This window comes from Acomys minous (genome assembly GCF_964271855.1).
Source record: "Acomys minous genome assembly, chromosome: 3".
Classification (NCBI taxonomy): domain Eukaryota; kingdom Metazoa; phylum Chordata; class Mammalia; order Rodentia; family Muridae; genus Acomys; species Acomys minous.
In genome coordinates this window covers 69133560-69152641 of record NC_140485.1, presented here as the reverse complement: position 1 = coordinate 69152641, position 19082 = coordinate 69133560, and the positions used below count along the sequence as shown (strand labels likewise).

General features: G+C 51.6%; 1 protein-coding gene across 23 annotated transcripts in view; it reads right to left on the bottom strand.

The window, feature by feature from the left end:
• ZMYND8 (zinc finger MYND-type containing 8) overlaps nt 1–19082 on the bottom strand; it is a 115896-nt gene that overhangs the window by 64349 nt on the left and 32465 nt on the right. For 19 of the 23 annotated variants that reach the window (XM_084775062.1, XM_084775046.1, XM_084775064.1 and 16 more), the window contains one exon: nt 2881–3029. In XM_084775062.1, coding sequence (XP_084631188.1) covers nt 2881–3029 — 149 coding nt within the window. Of the gene's footprint in view, nt 1–2880; nt 3030–8357; nt 8843–10510; nt 10636–10669; nt 11178–19082 lie in introns of those variants that run through there. The other 4 variants (XM_084775057.1, XM_084775053.1, XM_084775061.1 and 1 more) reach the window with 4 other exon arrangements.

Below are 19082 nucleotides of genomic sequence, written 5' to 3'. Positions count from 1 at the left end.
ATATGCATGCAGGCAAAAACCTAATGAGCATAAAAATTTTTAAAAATAAGATAAAAACCTAGGTGTGCTGGGAGCAGTGGCACCTGCTTATAATCAATCCCAGCACTCGGAGAGGCAGAGGTAGGTGGGTCTCTGTGAGTTCGAGGCCAGCCTGGTCTACAAAGCGAGTCCAAAAGAGCCAAGGCTACACAGAGAAACCCTGTCTCAAAAAAAACAAAAAACAAAAGGTAGGCATGGTGGCACACACCTCTAACCCTAGCATTCTAGATACAGAGGCTGGGGGGGTCTCGGTGAGCATGAAGCCAACCTGGTCTACAAGACAAGGTCCCAATCAGGCCAGGCTACATAGTTAAGAGTCTATGTCAAAATGAATAAATGATTGTGATCCCTTTGAGAGAGTGCATGAAAACTGCCCCTTTCTGCAAATGCCATATGCTAGAAACAACCAAGCAGTGGAGGCAAGGCTGGCCTGCCTTTTTTGCCTGGTGTGGCTAATCTATCTGCCAATCAACCTTAGTGCTTATCCAAAGCCCTCTTGAAGATCTAACTGAAGCGCTAAGAGAAAGCCAGTGACCCGGTTACACCGCGAGTGTCCTAGATGCTGGGAGCTAGGTCATGTGACCTGGTAAGGCTAAGGGCACCTTCCACAACCACTGCTGACGACCAGTCCCCAGAGGCAAGCCCAGGCCTTGCGTCTCTTCACCCTCCCCGCTCCCCTGTCTTCTGAAACCATGGTGTCCCACCCTGTCAACAGCAATACGGACACTGACAACAATCTGAGGCCACTGAAGAGACAGGTGCCACAGGTTACACCACCCGAGCACAAGGCTGAAGTCTTACTGAAACAGCTGAGTTTAGGGACAGGTTGCCATCATTTGCTTTTGCTATCTGTATAAGACTAGGTCTTACTAGGCAGATAGCACAGGCTGGCCACTAACTCACTGTGAAGCCTAGGTTGGCCTCTAATTTATGGAGCCAGGCTAGCCTTGAACTCTGATAGTCCAGCCCCAGCTTCCTGAGTGCTGGGATGGCAGGTGCACACAGCCACAACTTTGCTTGGAAACTGCCTTAACGTGTGGATAAGGAAGGGAGGAAAGAAAACTGGCACAGGTACCCACTAACAGGAAGATGGCTAAGTCACAGAGACCCAAGGACACGCACATGTAAGCGCACATGTGTGAGGAGGCCAGAGGAGATGATGACAGTCTCAGGTGTCATCCTTAGGAGGGCCCCCACTTCCTTTGAGACGGTCTCTCACTAGCCTGGAATGCACCCCGGCTAGCCTGGCCTCCTGTGGCCACCTCCTCAGCACTGCGGTTACAAGCAAACACTCTGGGCATTTTCACATAGGTATTAGGGCTTCTCGGCCTCAGGTCAGGTCCTCATGCTCGCAAGACAAGTGCTTTACAAACTGAACCATGTCCATAGCCCATAGTTTCTTCATTCCTACTAGCTATGATGGCTCCCAGGTGACAGGGGCCGGATGTCACCAGCTAGGTAAGCACAAGCTAACACTCCCTCCACCCCACCCCCAGACCCTGAGAAGGGAACACACCTCTGCGCTTCCCTTTACCAGAGATAGTTACAACCCTTCTGTGCTGTCTAGACCGCCTCGGGCAGCCATTTAACTTATGAAATGAAATGGAAAACTCAGTTCTCAGTCATTCTTGTCCAAGACAGCCACATGTGGCTATGACTTCCATGCGAGACCGTGAGTGGATCTACAAGGCTTTTTCAGATACTGGGGGTAGGGGGGGTTGGGGGGGTTATTGTGTGTAAAGATCTTAAGACTGCTACAGCCTGGTCCCAGGCAAACCAGGATTGCACCTCTGAGTCCCTGACACAGAAGAACAAGCTTGCTGGAGTCAGGTTTCCTTTTCAAATTCTGTCGCTACTGTTTGCATCAGTAATTAATTAATGGTGCTCGATTAATGCTCACAACAGCCCCCTTAGACCGGGCTATATCACAATCCTCATCTTATGAATGAATGAGAAAGCTCACGGCACACAAGAGGTTAACTTGCCCAAAGCCACAGAGCCAAGGCTGAGCTCGCCACTCGCTATATAATTTTCAGAGCGAAAATAGATTTGTGCTCAGAAATACATACTCGAGGCTTTAGGCATTTAACCACTGCGAGACCTCTGCCCATAAAGCCAGCCATCTTGCTTGATTCAGCCCTCACTCCCCAGAGCCCACTCCAGCACTCTCGATAAGGCACAGAGTGGGTGAAGGGGCCCGACACCGAAGACAATGCCGGAACTGACTCAGTCACAGCGACACAGGCATCCATCCTATCCAACCCATTCACGGGCCTCTCGTCAGCTCACACCCAAAGACTACCCAGCCTGCACCAGAGACGTAAAGCTGAAAGACTCTTTAGACAACAACACCCAAATGGAACAACCTCCTCCATACAGTCGATGGCACAGGCTGCCAGGAGGGTGGCGCTGTGTGCAGAGAAAGGGGACAGTGACCCATGACCAAAGCTGGAATCAAGTGTCTCTCCCCGCTTGCCTTCATTTTACAGATGAGAAAAATGCTCTCCCGGCCCACGCAGCCCCCTCTGGCAGATATCTTAGCTCAGAGGGAAGGAAAACTCCCGACACTACCAAAAACTAACTCAAGGAAAAGCACCCCACCCCCACCAGACACCCCCCCCCCCACAACCTGGCTCACAGCTTTGTCCTTTGTCCTCAAAACAGATCTGAAATCCCACTGAGAATTCCTGCACAGACCCCTTCTGAGCTGCCTCTCATGTAAATGAGGGCCTAGTTAGTGCCCCCGGCAGCCAGGCAGCCTGCTACGTTAACCTACGCTATACCACTGCCACCTGGCCTCCATCCCACTGGAACAGAAGCCACTCGCAGTGACTTGGTTACCTGCTCCTTATTGCTACTGTTCAATAAGCCGGGTTTCTTTTTCTTTTTAATGGGGCTTGTGGATGAGTCTTGGGGCGAATGGCCATTGGAGGAATGTGGAGGACTAGGGCACTTCCGCTTCTGGGCCGTTCTCTCTGTAGAGCCAGGATCTGAAAGAGATACAGAGGTCCATGTTTGAAAAGCTGTCAAGGAGGCCTGGGCCACTTGGAGCGGGCGTGTAGGTGTCACAGTCACAAGTGACTCTGCCGCCAAACTCCAGGTGACAACGTTAGTGTTTCCTTTGCTAGAAGCTACCTGTCTCCTCCTTCAGTCTCTCTTCATATCGTTCGTGTGAATTCTTAACTTGGTGCCAAGTACACAAAAAGAGAAACCTCATGTGGGGCGCGGCAGTGCACACCTGGAATCCCATCACTCAGAGAGGCAGAGGCAGGTGGATCTCTGAGTTCAAGGCCAGCCTGGTCTACAAAGAGAATCCAGAACAGCCAGGGTTACACAGAGAAACCCTGTCTTGGGGGGGGAGGGGGGCAGACAGAGACAGGGGGAGAGAGAGAGGGGGGGGAGGGAGAGAGAGAGAGAGAGAGGGAGGGAGAGGGAGAGGGAGAGGGAGAGAGAGAGAGAGGGAGAGAGAGAGAGAGAGAGAGAGAGAGAGAGAGAGAGAGAGAGAGAGAGAGAGAGAGAGAGAGGCGCTGAGAAAAACCTCAAACCACCTAAATTTCTGGCTTTTCTTTAAAAACAAAAATAAAAACAGTAACAAAAAAGCAGACCAAGGCCCACAGGGCCTGATGGCACCTGCCACAGCTGTGTGGCAATCACCTGTCTTCACCTGGGAGCTGTCATCAATTTTTCATAACAAAAGCCCTGGTGACAAGGCCATGACCATGGTTTGAATGTGAAAAATCCCCACAGGCTCCTATGTTTCAACACATGGCCACCAGCTGGTGACGCTGTTGTAAGGGCTGTGGTATTTTTAGGCCTCTTGAGGAAATGTGTCACCTGGGGTGGACTTTGACATTTCTGAACCAGGCCTTGCTTCCTGTCTACACTTTGTCCAGGAGCTGTGGCTGTGAGGAGCCCAACTGCACACTCCCATCAACACAGATGATACTGCCGACCACCAGGCCGCCTAGGATGGCACACTACATCCCCTCCAGATGGAAGCCAAAAAAAAAAAAAAATCAACCTTACCTTCCTTCGGCTGCTTTTCACATATGTGGTCACAGCAACGAGAAAATGATAAAGCAAGTTACAAGAAGTGGTCACACAGGCAGGGGTGTTGCTTTTATGCCCAGAAGATACCTCTCCATGGCCTGCCCAACAAAATCAAGACACCCAGGAGATACCTCAAAAAAACAGAGCCGCCAGTACTCCTTCATATTCCTTTGGCTAGGTCGGGTGTGGTGGCGCACGTCTTTAATCCCAGCACTCGGGAGGCAGAGCCAGGTGGATCTCTGAGTTCAAGGCCAGCCTGGTCTACAAAGAGAGACCAGACCAACCAAGGCTACACGAGAAACCCTGTCTCAAAAAATAAATAAATAAATAAAAAATAAAAAAATTTAAAAACTAAAAAAAAAAAAAGAATGCTGAATGCACACTGGAGAGATGGCTCAGCGGTCAAGAGCACTGCCTGCTCTTCCAAAGGTCCCGAGTTCAATCCCCAGCTGATCCAATGCCTTCCTCTGGCCGCTGTAGACACTGCACACACGTAGCAAAACACTCATACACTTTTAAAAAATGAGAATAAGGTTGAACACAGGCAAGAGGCAGAGGCAGACAGATCTCCGACCAGCTAAGGCCAGCCTGGATGACACAGTGAGCTCTAGGCCAGTGAAACCCTGTCTCAAAATGAAGAATGCTGCAACTTAGTGAGAAGGACAAATGGGTAAAGCGCTTGTCATGCAAGCATAAGGCTCTGAGGCCAGAAATCATGTAAACTTGGCCATAGTTGCCTGAATGTGAAACCTCAGCACTCCTTCAGCAAATGTAAGACAGACGTAAGAATCTCCCAGAAGCTTATGGGTCTCAAACAAGGAGGAAGGAAAGAACTGACACCCAACACATATCTCTCTCTCTCTCTCTCTCTCTCTCTCTCTCTCTCTCTCTCTCTCTCTCTCACACACACACACACACACACACACACACACACACAGAAATCATGGGTAAGAAAAACAAGTGTGTTTTACAGGCACTTTGGAGGCAGAAGCAGATGGATTGCTTTGAGTTCCAGGCCAGGCTGGGTTAACAGAGTGACACACAATCTCCACCCCTCCCCCACTGAAAGATTGATGAGGCACTACTGAGGGTGCCATTTAGCCATAGAGCGCATGCCCAGCAGGCACAATCCTCCAGGTCCCATCCCCAGCACCAAGAGCGACAGCATCTCTCCATACTGTGTGGCAATCTCCAGCCTGGGTCCAGTTACAAAACAACACATCTAGTGCCATCGGGAGACCAACACAGCCCTCCCCAAAAGGATGCAACCCTGTGTGTAAACACCTGGAGAATCCTCCAGGGTGAACACCAGGGTCCAGCCAGGTTCCACAGCGGGGACGGGTGGGTGTCTCAGGAAGAGGGCCCTGTGGGAAAGGATTATTTTTCACCATATACCCTGGTGTGCCAGACTCATCCTGTACCCAGTTGACCTTATCAGAGCAAGGGAAATGAAAGAGACTTAGAAGGCTCAGTTTCACATGAAAAGCAGCAGGTGCAGGCAAAAGGCAATAATGAGTAAAAGACAGAAGTCACAGATGGATAAGGCGGGAGGCTGGGCTGGTGTGGGCTGGAAGGCCTTGGAAGGAGTTGGGGGTTCATTCTACGTGGATCTAATGTGTCAGAGCCTAAGTACTTAATGCAGGTGACTGGGGGGTGGGGGTGGGGGTGTCTCACGAGTATGTCTCAAAAGAAACAATCCTTTGGCCACTGCAAACCAGGAACTGACCAGGCAAAGGCTGTACTTACAAAATCTCGGCTAGCGGTTAGGTTGAGAGAAACTTCGCCAACGGGAGACAAGGGGCAGTTTCTTAGGGTGCCACAGGACTTCTTAGCTAGCTTTGGAAACATCTCGTCTCTTAGCCAAACTCAATTCCATTAAGAGCCCCAAGAACGGTGACAAAAAAAACAGCCCATCAAGAAAGGGGGTAGAGTGGGGACCTTCCTGCTTAGAATCCCCAGAGGGGACTGTAGTTCTTATGACCAGCAGCAGCACCTTAAAGTATGTGTGTACGTGTACACACACACACACACACACACACACGGCAAATTAGGATTAGCTGGGATCTGTGAGTCTGAGAGACTTCAGGGCACATACATGCTTGGGAGATGGGGAGGTCTGAGACCCACACACATGAAATCCCCTGGGTTGGGCTGCTAGGGAACTCCTCAACAAGATGGAAGAGAGCCCAAGCAAAGCTTTTTGCCTCTCAGGACCTCATCTGCAATGTGGGAAAAAGGGAAATGGGAGCCAGAAGTCCTTTCATGGCTCCACATGATCGCCTCAGATATCCAGGAAATAAATGCCACCACTCTGTACACAGTTTCCTGGATGGGAGTGGGGTGAGGGATAACTTCACCTTCACTGAGATGTCCTAAAGAATATAGTTGGGGCCAAATAAATGTACTTGCTGCCCAGCATGAAAACTGGAGGTCCATCCTAGGGACCCACAGGGCAAAAGGAGAAAAATCAACTCTTGCAGCCCTTCTCTGTGGTACCATCTCCTGTGGTACCATCTCCCGTGGCTGCTCTCTGTGGTAGCAGCTCTCGTGGCTGTTCTCTGTGCAACAAGCTCGAGGCTACTCTCTGTGGTACCATCTCCTGTGGCTGCTCTCTGTGGTACCATCTCCCATGGCTGTTCTCTGTGGTACCATCTCCCATGGCTGGCTGTTCTCTGTGGTACCATCTCCCGTGGCTACTCTCTGTGGTACCATCTCCTGTGGCTGCTCTCTGTGTACCATCTCCCATGGCTGGCTGGTCTCTGTGGTACCATCTCCCATGGCTGGCTGCTCTCTGTGGTACCATCTCCCATGGCTGCTCTCTGTGGTACCATCTCCCATGGCTGCTCTCTGTGGTACCATCTCCCGTGGCTGCTCTCTGTGGTACCATCTCCCGTGGCTGCTCTCTGTGGTACCATCTCCCATGGCTGTTCTCTGTGGTACAAGCACTCATGGCTGCTCTCTGTGTATCGCTCTTGGGCTGTTCACTAGGGTACATGTGTGAGCAAGAGTTCCTGGGAAGAAGCTGTGTCCGTAGACTGACTGGTTGGAACTCCAGTGTGGAGAGGTTGGAATGCTGCAGGTCCACAGATTGACTTACCATGAGCCAGTTCCAGGCGTTTCACCATTCCCTGCTCTCTTCTGTATCAGAACTAGCATCCTGTGATGACTAATAGATTAAAAACCTTCTGCGATCTATGGACGTGGCTAACCATTAGCTCCCACCAACCTCAAAGTGAAGAATGTTACCAGAGAGCAGCTGAGGCCCCCGTCTCTCTATACCCGCCTCTTTGCTGTACCCACCAACATATTCTAAAATGCCTCAATCTCTGACTTTCTCTGTTCTGTAAAACTATTTTTTAAAAAGCCATGAAACTGCTTCTACGTTGGAACATGGAATTTGGGGTAACCTAAATCTGTGTTCTGGGGCTGTGCAAGCATGCGCACATGGGCCTAAATGGGAGGGAGGTGTCTACAAGGCAGGAGGGTGGTAAAAAAAAAATCTTTATTGAGCTTTAAAATATTTCCATGGGGAGGGGAAGCCACCAGAAAAGTACACTTGCAAGCACCTATACCTGACCATGGAGTTTTGTTTCGGCATACTGGGGGGAAAAAGGGGACCACTGAACCCCGTTTAGTGAGAATACGGGTCTGTCCCACAGCTGCCCAGCTCTGAGTGTTCCTAACCTTGTCTCAGGAAACCATAAAAACCTCAAGCCGGGCACAGTGTCACACACCTTAAATCCCAGCACTCAAAGCAGAGGCAGGCAGATCTCTGAGTTCGAGACCAGCCTGGGTCTACATAACGAGTTCTAAGCTACCCAGCGCTACAGAGCTAGAACCTGTCTCAAATCACCTCAGCTCTCTCTGCTATTACAAAAGTTCCCCCTGGAGCTTAGGGAAGCCCCGCTGCTGTACCTTCAGCTGCTAACACTTCAGAGGCCCAAAGGCTTTCCACAAAGACTCTTGGCCAGAAAAATTAGGAGACACCGCTGAATTTATCACTCTTGAGAAACCGAATGGCAGGTCAGCCCTACGGCTGAAATGCCTCCCTCTCCGGCAGGAACCCGGCATCTGGTGACTGTACAGTGCTGGGAAGAAACCCAGCTGTCGTCATGGTAATGAAGTCACTATAAAGGCCTCTTCCAGAAAGCTGAGTCAGGTTTTCGCTTCTCTAACGATTATGATTCTGATGAGGGAGCACTGCTAAGCATATCGCATCTATAAACTCGAAGCTACGACAGACACCCACCCGCCCCCGGCTATCTCACCTTGCATCTGAGAAGGGTTTCGTTTTGGTTTTGGTTTTTCCTTCCACCTTCCTGACCTAGCAGGATTCCATTACTCTGGCCTTGCACCAACCTCCCGCCTCGTCTCCACCTCCCCTGAAATTAAGTCTGGCTCTGAGTGCACTAAACGTGGGTGGGGGAGCGGGGCTGCCTTGTGGAGGAGATGGCACAGTGACTCAGGAGCACAGCCTGGAGCGGAGCAGGCACCAGAAGCTTCCCCCTCTTTGTGACATTTCCCTGAAGTCTCAATAAAGAGGTCTCCTGGGTATTAAGAGCTAAGCGTGTGATGTAACCCTTCCGGAGCCCACGTCTTATGAGCCACCAGAATTAATCGCGCTCAGCAGTTCCTTGCGCGTCCTTCGGCTTAAGGGACACCTCCCTCCAAGATAACCTGGCCACAAGCGAGGACCTCTTCAAACGACTTCACGTGTATTTCCCACCTGCCCAAGATGGCATAGCTATCACCACGTGTTGGGGCCAGGATTTGACTGCAAAGCCCATGTTCCTGGCCACTACGGGACAGGTCCTTTGCACCCGAAGGGCTCAGTTTCTCATCTGGGGTTGGAGAGAGGTCTCCTGATTGGGGTGCAACGGCTCCCACATTCATCTACTTGCTTTTGCTTTTCAACTGCAGGTGGAGATATGGGGGCAGGAAGGGCCCCAACAAGAGTCTCGCTAAATGAAATCATCCTCTCAAAGGGAGTCTCTGGGAACACCAACCCCTGCCCCCCCTCCCTTCTCAGGAGCTACCCTATGCTATGGGATTAGAGACTCCTAAACCCCGCCCCTCCCCCAACCACACATCCCATCCCCACCCAGGCCTGGCAACCTGCTTGTACCAAGCACCACCCACACCCACGGCCTGAGTCAGAGCACACCTGGCCCTTCAGAGCCTCGGCAGTGACACACTTCGCATGGAGCTGTTCTTGTTCTTCCCTGGGGAAAGGGGCTGCCGCTTAGAGGCTGGGGGCTTTGTGTGTTTTTGTGGGTATTGAATTTCCTTAATGATGCAGAGAGCAAGCCCACTGGTGCCCAAGTGCAAAGAGCAGTGGGACAGAGATGACAACACATGGCTGGCCCCAGGCCAATAAACAAACTTTTTGGAGGGGTGGGAAACAAAAAACAAAAAAATCAAAAAAAAAAAAAAAAAAAAAGGTAAAAGAGGGAGCTGAGAAGTGGCCCAGTGGTTAAGTATTTGTTGCTCTTCCAGAGGACCCAAGTTCAATTCCTAGCACCCACTCTTATCTGATGAATCATCTCTCCGGCCTCCGCCCTTTTTCTTCCTTTTTTTTTTTTTTAAAGAAACAAGGCCTCCCCTTCCTCCTTCTCTCTCTTTCCAGTCTAAAAGAAGCACGCTTTCTTCCAAAGAGCGTTGTAAATCAATCCCACAGGTTCAAAGTAATGAAAAACGCTCTATCAAAAAAAAAAAAAAAAGAGTCCTGTACATGACTTCAATCACTCAGCATTCGCTGGAGAGATCCTGGATACCGCAGAGGCCTCTGGGTCAGAAGCAGCTGGGGCACTAAGTGCCAGCAGAGGCAGCACTCCCAGGAAGGGACTAAGAGCCTCAACTCGGCCTGCTTCAAACAGGACCACCCGGGGACAGCTCTCCCAGAAGTGGCAAAGCAGGGCCACTCGTTAATCATTTCCAAAGCTATTCCCAAAGACAGAGAGCAGGTACCCAAAAGAGCCTCCCTCCCCAGGAATCCCTGGCGCTCCCCACTGGGTAATTACATCATAAAGACACAAAAGCCCAGAACTTCCTCCTGACCAAAAAAAAAAAAAAAAAAAAAACAGATGCAAAGGTGGGAGCCAAGGCAAAACTGTCCCTCTAGCAAAGATTGTGCATAGCAACAACTCCCTGGATGACCACTCACTCTCACAAGGAACTTGGCTTAGGCCGTCAGAGACCCCAGGACCAGGCTGGCCCAGCCTGAACAGGCCTGCCAGCACTAGAGCCAGAGGCAGTCAGCCTCTACAGGAAGCAGGCCTAGCAGCTTCTCGCCCAGAACCAAGAAGTGGGTGGAAGAAGGAGAGAGGTCACACTCAACTTGGAGGGGGAAAAAAAATGTCCCTTCACCTGAAGGCTTCCACAGCCGCCAGTGAGGTCAGACGGCACAGGGGTGGGCACTTACCTGCCATAGAGGCAGCTTGGTAGCTCAGGGAGCCTGGCCCCTCTGTTCCAAAAGAGGACAGAGGCAGGCTCCCGGCAGGCATTCCTGCTTCCGGCTGCTCGGCGGCCTCTCCCAGGGGGAGGAGGAAGCAGAGAGCAGAGGCTGAGAGTCACCACTTACCAGGCCAGCTCTGGTCTTAAGACGCATGGGATCTCCCAGGAGCACAAGGACACCTTTGCGATAGGGCAGGCAGAGCCTGGCCTAGTGTCCATGGGCTTTCCATCTAATTCATCACCCTCGACAGCAGCGTGGCAGTGAAGGGAGTCGTCCACGCAGCACACCCCAGAGCCATTTATTATGGTCGACGCAATTGCTGTGCTTCTTTCTGAGGACAGGGTGTCGGTGGGAGAGAGGAGGTGATCTACATTTTGAACATGCTGATTTTTAATTAGGTGTTTCCATCTCCCTTCGGCCATGAAAGAAGGCAGCAGATACACCCCTACAGTGCCCTCCACTCTCCCTAGACACCAAATCAATCTGTAAAAAGCAAAACGCCAAAAAAAAAAAAAAAAAGACTAAGCAGGATAGAAATGGCTCCCATCCAGGAAAAAGAAGCTGACAAATGAATCGTCTTTAGCCCTCAACCACCAGAATGGTTGACTGTAGCCTGGTCCTTCCTCATCACCCTGGGGCTCTCCCTGGCTGTTTCAACAGCAGGAGAGGCAGAGTCAGTATTGCATACACACACACACACACACACACACACACACACACACACACACACACACAGCCTCCTAGTCCTAAGAGTGCCTCCAGCATGGGTGACTAGCTAGGTCCTTCCTTTGGCCCTCCCAACCCCGTACTAACACATTCATCCCACCCCAGAGATGGCCCCTCCTGTGGCTCGCAGGCTGCAGTTGGGGGCTGCAGCCTATGGAGACACAAAAGGCTGACTACTCTGCCTTGAGGCAGCTGAAGCTCAGAAGTGGGTTGGGAGAAAAAAAGGAAAAATAAAGAGAGAAAGGAAGAGGGGCAGCCCGGGACCAGGCCATGTGCCCCACAAGCACAGGAGGGTTCGCCCTCCTCCAAAAGTTACCCTAATGTGGACAAGGAAAACGCCAGGAAGCCGGGGGGGGGGGGGGGGGACGACGACAGGCCTTCCAGGCAGCAGCTTGCCGTGCTTTTCTGGGCAAGCTGACTTTAGATACAGAATGTCCCCTAGGTCCCCCCAGTGAGGGTGATGCTTAACATCCCTGGAGCTCTCAGGGTGTGGGGGCCGCCCTACAGCGCGGCAGCGAGCAGCCTAACACAGGAAACAGCAGGACATGCAGCCAGACAATGGACCGCAGGAATCCGGTGGGGTAAGGGCGTGCAGGAAATCCTCCTGGAAAGGTCAGGGACTGAGCAGAGTGCAAAACAGGGGGGATGGGGGGGGGGGTCACAGGGACCCTGAGTTTGCAGCCTGGAGGAGGAATACTTAAACAGATTCCTCTTGTCTTTCTAATCTTGTTCACACACATTTGCACACGTGCATGCATGTTAAACCTCATCCTTGTCTGAGGCTAGGTCTCTTGTTTGCTGCTGTGTATGCCACGCCACCTGGCTTGCCAGCTTCAGGGTCCTCCTGTCCCCCGCCTCCTCCTCCTCCTCCCTCACAGCAGGAACACCAGCGTCATAATCCCCCTCTCCTACAAACAGCCCCAGCAAAACACACGTTCTGGGGGTTCCAACCCAAGTCCTCCCACCCGCATGACTAACACTTTACCCGCAAAGCCATCTCCCCAGCCTTTGAAATCTTTTTATGAACTACAGGCACTGTGCTGACTGTCTGGAACACTCTCATGGCAAGGATGGCCACATCCTCAGCATGTACAAGGAGACAGGGAAGGCAGGGGACACCGCCAATTAGGTGCCATTTTCAAGGGGCTCACATGGCCAGAACGGTGTATGGCAGTGGTTCCTAAAAGAGTTCCCGGGATAGACTGGACAGACTCTAGAGATGGTTAGGGATTGGGAGAGATGCTGAATCCTTTGGAGCCGGAGTTACAGATGGTTGTAAACCACCATGTGGGTGCGGGGACTCAAACCCAGGTCCTCTGGAAGAGCGGCCAGTGTGCTCTTACCAACTGAGCAAAATCTCCAGCCTCCCGTGTCACAGCTATAGTTTATGAAAAGCCACTTGCTGGAATGTAGCTCGGTGGTCACATAGTTCAGTCCAGGAAACCAGTTGGTGAGGACCATGACTCTCATGCCACGAGGATGGAGCAAGTTTCTGTAATGGGCTGTAGCCCATCCCAGCCTGCGCTGCAGCCAGGTGCCACTCCGACACCTTCTTTACAGACCGACCCTGGCTGCGTAAGTTCTGCGTGCCCCTGACTGCTTCTCCATGAGAAGGTCCAGGCTTGGACCTCACAAACACTGCCGGGTGTGCAGGCTCCGCCATCTGCTACGGCTTTGAATCCAAGGCCTGGGCACGTTACTTGGTGTCTCGAAGTCCCAGTGGGTTCTGCTATAGCTAATAAGAGTCATTCTGCACGTGTGATTAGTGTAAAGTCAGCGCACAAACCAGTGACCCACCGCTGACAGTCCTATGTGTCACTGCCGTCACTCTCCCTTACTTATGGAGTCAGGGAAAAGACTCAGAAACCTCAAACCAGTTTCCCTAAAACTTGCTGTGTGGCCCCTGAGCATGCCTGGCAAACTCTCCTGTGCCCCGTCTCCCCGGCCCCACCCTTCCCATCCCAACTCAGACCCTGCTCCTCTGAATGCCTGCTCCTCTCAAGGTGCAGGAGGCTCTTAAAGAGAGACCAGGCCTGAGAGAAGGCCAACCTCACAGAGAGCTGTGTGACCTTCACCTCTCTGAGTTTCAGGCTTCTGCTTATTCGTTCAGAATGCCAAACCTAAAGGAAGAGCGGTGGGGCAGGGGGATCTTCATGAAAGCAAGGCCATCCTGAGCTACAGAAAGTTCTAGGCCAGCCAAGAGAGTCATCATGTCTACCACATACACGATGAAGCACACTCAGCTCCGCTCACCCTAATCGCAGTCGCCATGCCCTCGGCCCTCCGGCGTGTTTCCTTTGCACTTAGCTGACCCCTCCCCTCCAGCTACAATGTCCTATACCCAATCCGTTCCACAGTAGCTAAATGTCACCTCCCCATGAGCTTTCCAGGACACCCCAGCCTGCAGGCTCCTCACCACATACCCTGAAGCTGTGGGGGTATTTTATTCTCCATGAATCCACTCCAGGGGGTTGTGAGGCACCCTCTGCGGCTCAGTCTCTCTGACCGTCTACTTCAAAACGTGAGTTCAGTGTCCGTGCAACTGCCCTGCACAGTGGCCCGGGGTTAGGCACAGAGCTGGGCTGACAGGGGCCTGCAAGATGGATGTCTGACCATTCAGGAGCAGTGACAAGACAGAGATTAAAGAAACTCTGACAGAGAGGGCTGAGGTAGCTCAGAGGCTAGAGCACTGGCTGCTCTTCCACAGAACGTGGGTTCAGTTCTCAGCACCCACACAGCCGCTCACAGCCACCAGTGACTCCAGATCCGAGGGGCTATGGCTCCAGCCACTGAGTATTACTTTTTAAATTTCAGCAAATCGGGCTGGAGAGATGGCTCAGAAGTTAGGGGCACTGACTGCTCTTCCAGAGGTCCTGAGCTCAATTCCCAGCAACCACATGGTGGCTCACAACCATCTATAATGTGATCTGATGCCTTCTTCTGGCCTGCAGGTGTACATGCAGGCAGAGCACTATATACATAATAATAAATAAGTCTTTTCAGAAAATCATCAAGCCCTGCCAACTTGGAAAGACAAGAGAAAAAGACACTCTGCATAACTTTTCGAATAACAGGAGAGGTCTGACCAAGAAACAGGAAGCTTCCTCCATTTCCTGCAGTCCTGGACAAGGTTATCTCCACCTGTACCTCAGCACGATGCTCCCCAATCTATTAATACTGGAGGAGGCCACAGCACAGTGAGCGATGCAGCCCAAACGTCTACAGCAATGGCGGATGCCTGCAATACTGTCTGCACCTCACTGTCCGTCACTCAAGTCCGTATTTAGCCCACACACACTAGACATGGGCTTGAGCGACTGAGAAAAGAAAAATGACTCTTATGTGAAGCCGAACAGTCACACATAATTAGTAGCAGCCATTCTGGAGGGCCTGGCAGGCAGACAGGACTCCAGTCCTGTGTGCCTGAGGGAATCCATTGCTGGGTCCAACGCACAGTGTGTGCTATGGCCTAGGACTTGCCTTTGGGTCCTTCATCCGGCTTTGGAACATTGAATTCTGTAGTGTGCACACAAATTCTGATCAAAGCGGATTCCTTTGATAGGTAATTTAAGGGTCTTTCAGGGACAGTTTTGACTTTGGAGCCTACAGGAGTCTGCTTGCTCATTTGGATTTATTTATGGTTTTTTGGGGGGGTGGGGGTGGAGGGGAATTTGTGGTTAAAGGTTGTTTTACATTGCTGGAGATTGAACCCGAGACCCAGAGTTTCAGCATCTGCTCTGCCACTGAGCCACGTCTCCCCCAGCTCAGGTGTAGGTGTAAACAAAAGGCTGGGTAGCAGGGTTGGGGGTGGGGAGGACCTGGGGATCTGGGGGATACTAATCAGGGAATGGTAAAGCAGTTCTCAGAGAGCAACACGGAGGTGGGGGGGGGGGGAGGAGTCACAAAGAGGGCGTGGCGGGAGCAGGAGGGTTCCCTGCTGGCAACAGCACCTGCCGGCAGCCAGGGAGGGTAAGGGAGGGGGCAAGTAAGTGCTCAGAGACTCTGCAGCTTGAACTGGGGGGTGGCACAGCTCGAGGAAAAAGGCCTTTAATCCCTGCTCCAGAGCCTCATCTTAAGGGAGAGAGAGAGAGTTGAGACAACAGCAGTGAATGAAAGCCTGTAAGGAGAAAGGGCTGCATCAAAGAGCATCTCGACCCTGCAGGAGCAGAGAGGGAGACCGGTTCAGGGGCAGATTATCCGAGCCTAGTTAATTACTCCCAGGCACTAGATTCTGCTAGAGAAGAAGCCATTCTCTCCAGCCGAAAAGGCTGCTTTTGCCTTCGTGGTGTAGGGCGGAAGTTCCCAGGCATCAGACAACGCCCGGCTCTTTCTGTCAGCTGTGCACGGAGGGGAACAGGCAGCATTGGTAGAGCAACAAAGGCAGGACTCAGTTCCAACCGAGGCCTTGAACCTGGGGCGCGTGAGGGTGGTAAGGACGCCTGCCACCAGGTCTCACACCAACCTGAGTCCAATGCCGAGACCCATATGGCAGAAGGCAAGAACTGCCAGCTCCCACAGGCTGGCTGCCTGACTTTCACATGTGTGCACACACGAAATATTAAACAAATGAAACTCAGAACAAAACAAACAACAACAACAAAAACACCCTGGACAAGAGTTATGAAAAAAACCTGACGTGCACAGAAGCCCCATAACCACACATGGCTCTGGGGATGATTTGAAAGGTCAGTGTGAATGACACGGAAAAAGACGAGAGTAAGAGAGCGATGAGCCTGGCAGAGCAGGGCAAGGCCAAAGTCTGAGGATTTCAGGATGGTGCTTACTCAGGGAGGGCGTGGTGGAGTGGTTGCCAGTACACACAAGGCCCTGGGTTAAGCCCATCGCCCACAAGTCCACTTTCAGGTCTGCACCCAGAAAAAAAGAAGGCACATGTGCACAGGCTGCCTCGAGCTCCGTCATGCATTCTTGTCTGTCTCTGTCTCTGTCCCTGTCCCTGCCCTCCCCCCCCCCCGCCCCCGCCCTCTCTCTACCCCAAACAGGAATGCTCAAGGCATGAGCAGGTATGTCTCAATGTCTACCAACAAAGAGATGAACAAATTAGACATTCACAGACAGCAAGAGGAACACGTGAGCCCAAAAGTCGGGCTGGGAAATGTGGCTCAGTAATAAAGAGTGTTTGCTTACCATGCAGAGGGGCCCCAGGCCCACCACTCCCCACCCTACCCCTAAACCTGTAATCCCAGGTACTCCGGAGACAAAGACAGTAGGATCTCAAGTCCAAAGTTTGCCTGACACCTAAATGTTTGGGCTACTGAGCCCACAAACCTTGAGTCCAACGCCAATATCTCACCCCCAAATCTCAAACACCGCAAACACAAATATGTAATTTAAGAAGAAATTAGGGAGAAGAAATCTACTGCCACTGAAGCAAAAACAAAGACAGACAGAGAATTCCCAGTCCAAACACTTGATCAGAAAACGCTCCAAAATTTGAGCATCCTGGAGTGCTGATCGTAAGTAGAAAACTCTACATCGCGTGCTGGCTCGAGGTCCATCCGAACAGAAGCCATCTGCCAGGCGCGGTGCGGTGCCTTACATCCATAACCCCAGCAGCTAGCTGCATGTCAAGATGGTCTCAAAAAAAACCGAACTGACAACACTGGCTGGGGACCCCTGTGCTACGCAAGGGATCTATGAAACATAGGTGAGTTTCAAGTTTAGTCATCCACAAACACCTCATCATGCACAGTGCCCAATGTTTTAAAATCTGAAATCCAGAATGTCCCTGGTTTCCAATTTTTGAGATAAGAGAGATTCAAACACAAGTATTTTTTGAATGTCTGGTTGGTAAGAGGGGCCCAGATGTTGTGGCAGGCTCTCCGCCTGCTGCATTTGTTCTGAGTCTTTTGGAGGAGGGGAAAGAAAAAAACCCAGAAAGTTCTTTTTAGGTGGAAAATCATCAGTTTTGGGCGACAGCCTTCAAAAATGGGGCAGGTGCACAATTTCCTCGCACCAACCGGAGAGATCAAACGATCAAGCTGGGGGGGAAGATGGCTCAGTCAGTAAAATTCTTCCTTCACAAAAATGGGGGCGTGAATCCAGATCCCCAACACCCCTGTAAAAAGCAGGTGGGTAATCCCTGAGCTGGGGAGGAAGAGACAAGCACACAGCCAGTCGAGCCTGCCAAGAGAAAGCAGGCAATTTTAAGTCTGAAGGCCATGACCAGACTGTCCAGCTTGGAGATAATCTAGACCTTATTAGGGAGGAGACAAACGACACGACAGTTCTCTGTCATACATTCTTGGCACTACCCACTGCAGGGATGGCACTTCCTGGGGTCTCAGAGAGGTCAGGGTCGGGGACAGTTCAAATTACTAAGGTTTCTTGAGGGAAGACTTTGCAGCAGCGCTTCTGTAGCCAGGGCTTAAAAATAGGAATGGTCCTGTTTTCTTAGAGATCCCTGAAAAGCGACAGAAGGCCTCTTTCTCACAGCCGTGCTCACATTCGGGCTCTTTGTGAACATCTTAATTTACATACAACAGAGAGAGATAGAGGGTCCTGTGCTAACGGGGGGGGGGGGGGGGTCTGGGACTGGTTAGGAAATTGCTATTCCTGCCCCTTTCTCTACCATCCTGGCTCTGTAAACACGTCTATTCCCGGGGAAGGTCTCACGAAGAACAACACTGTTCGGGGTTTTAACACATTGATTGGGCTTCCGATGCATCCATGCCTTGTTTCCGAGGGGACCGTTCCCTTGTGCTGGTGACATGACGCAGACACAGCACAGCAGCACACCACCGTTCTGCCCACGAGATGTGCACGCAGCAGGATGAAGATGCAAGCAGCCAGAACAGGGAGCTTCCCTTCCATCCAGGAAAAGTGAATCAGACTGCTGCAGACTCCCAGTCTCTAGCCACCGAGGCAAGGCCGCGTCTGACTCATTCAGTTATGGCCAAACTCCTGCAAGGGAGTGTGCTGTGACCACTCTTGCACAGAGAATGCAAAATGACAGCCCTGGGCCATTTCTGTCCCCTTGGTGTGACTCTCCGAATCCACGCACCATCAGAGAAACCGGTCTGCGCAGGGAATCTGTTCTGCATCTCTATGTCTAAATGAACTACAGTGGCAAGAAAATGCTGAGCCGATCCCAGTAGGCATCCCCAGTAGGCATCCCCAGGACGCCCAATTCCTGGCCCTTAGCAGTGAGGTAGAGCCCTCAACCAACCAAGCCCCCTTACTTGCCCCCCACGCTGGGAGCCATCCAGGTATCCTTGCTGGCCCTAAAAGAAGATGACTCCAAGGTTGAAAGCAAGAGACAAAACCTGGCCCCACTTCACTCATCTTCCTAAGCCTCAATGTCCTAGACTGTGAGATGGGAAAACACACACCAAAGCGAGGAGACAGGAACTGATGAGGTGCTGTATGTAAATGCTACGTAGCACCAGGTGAGAACACACCAACTGCCAGCACTCCTGGTAGATGGTGCTCCTGATTTACGCCTGAACAGCTTTCAGCCAATTGTAACCCTCGGACACAAATGTCACCCTGACATCTTGAAAGCCTGAAGGCTTTGTCTCCTGAGAGTGAGCGCTCTGCAAAATGCCAAGGATGATATAAAGGAGGCAATAGACTTCGGAACTACCCTATTAATAATAAGTGATTACACAGGAAGAGGGCTGCTGATTGAAATTCAGAGAACAAGGTGTCTGAGTAGGATCTGAGAATTCTGAGCTAGGTCTGGTAAAAGAGCCCAGTGGCTGGCTGCCTGAGTTCCTGAGTCCCGAGACCCTCCTCAGGACCCGCAGAGTGGCAGGAGAAAACCAAGTCCCAAAAGGTGTCCTACACACACACA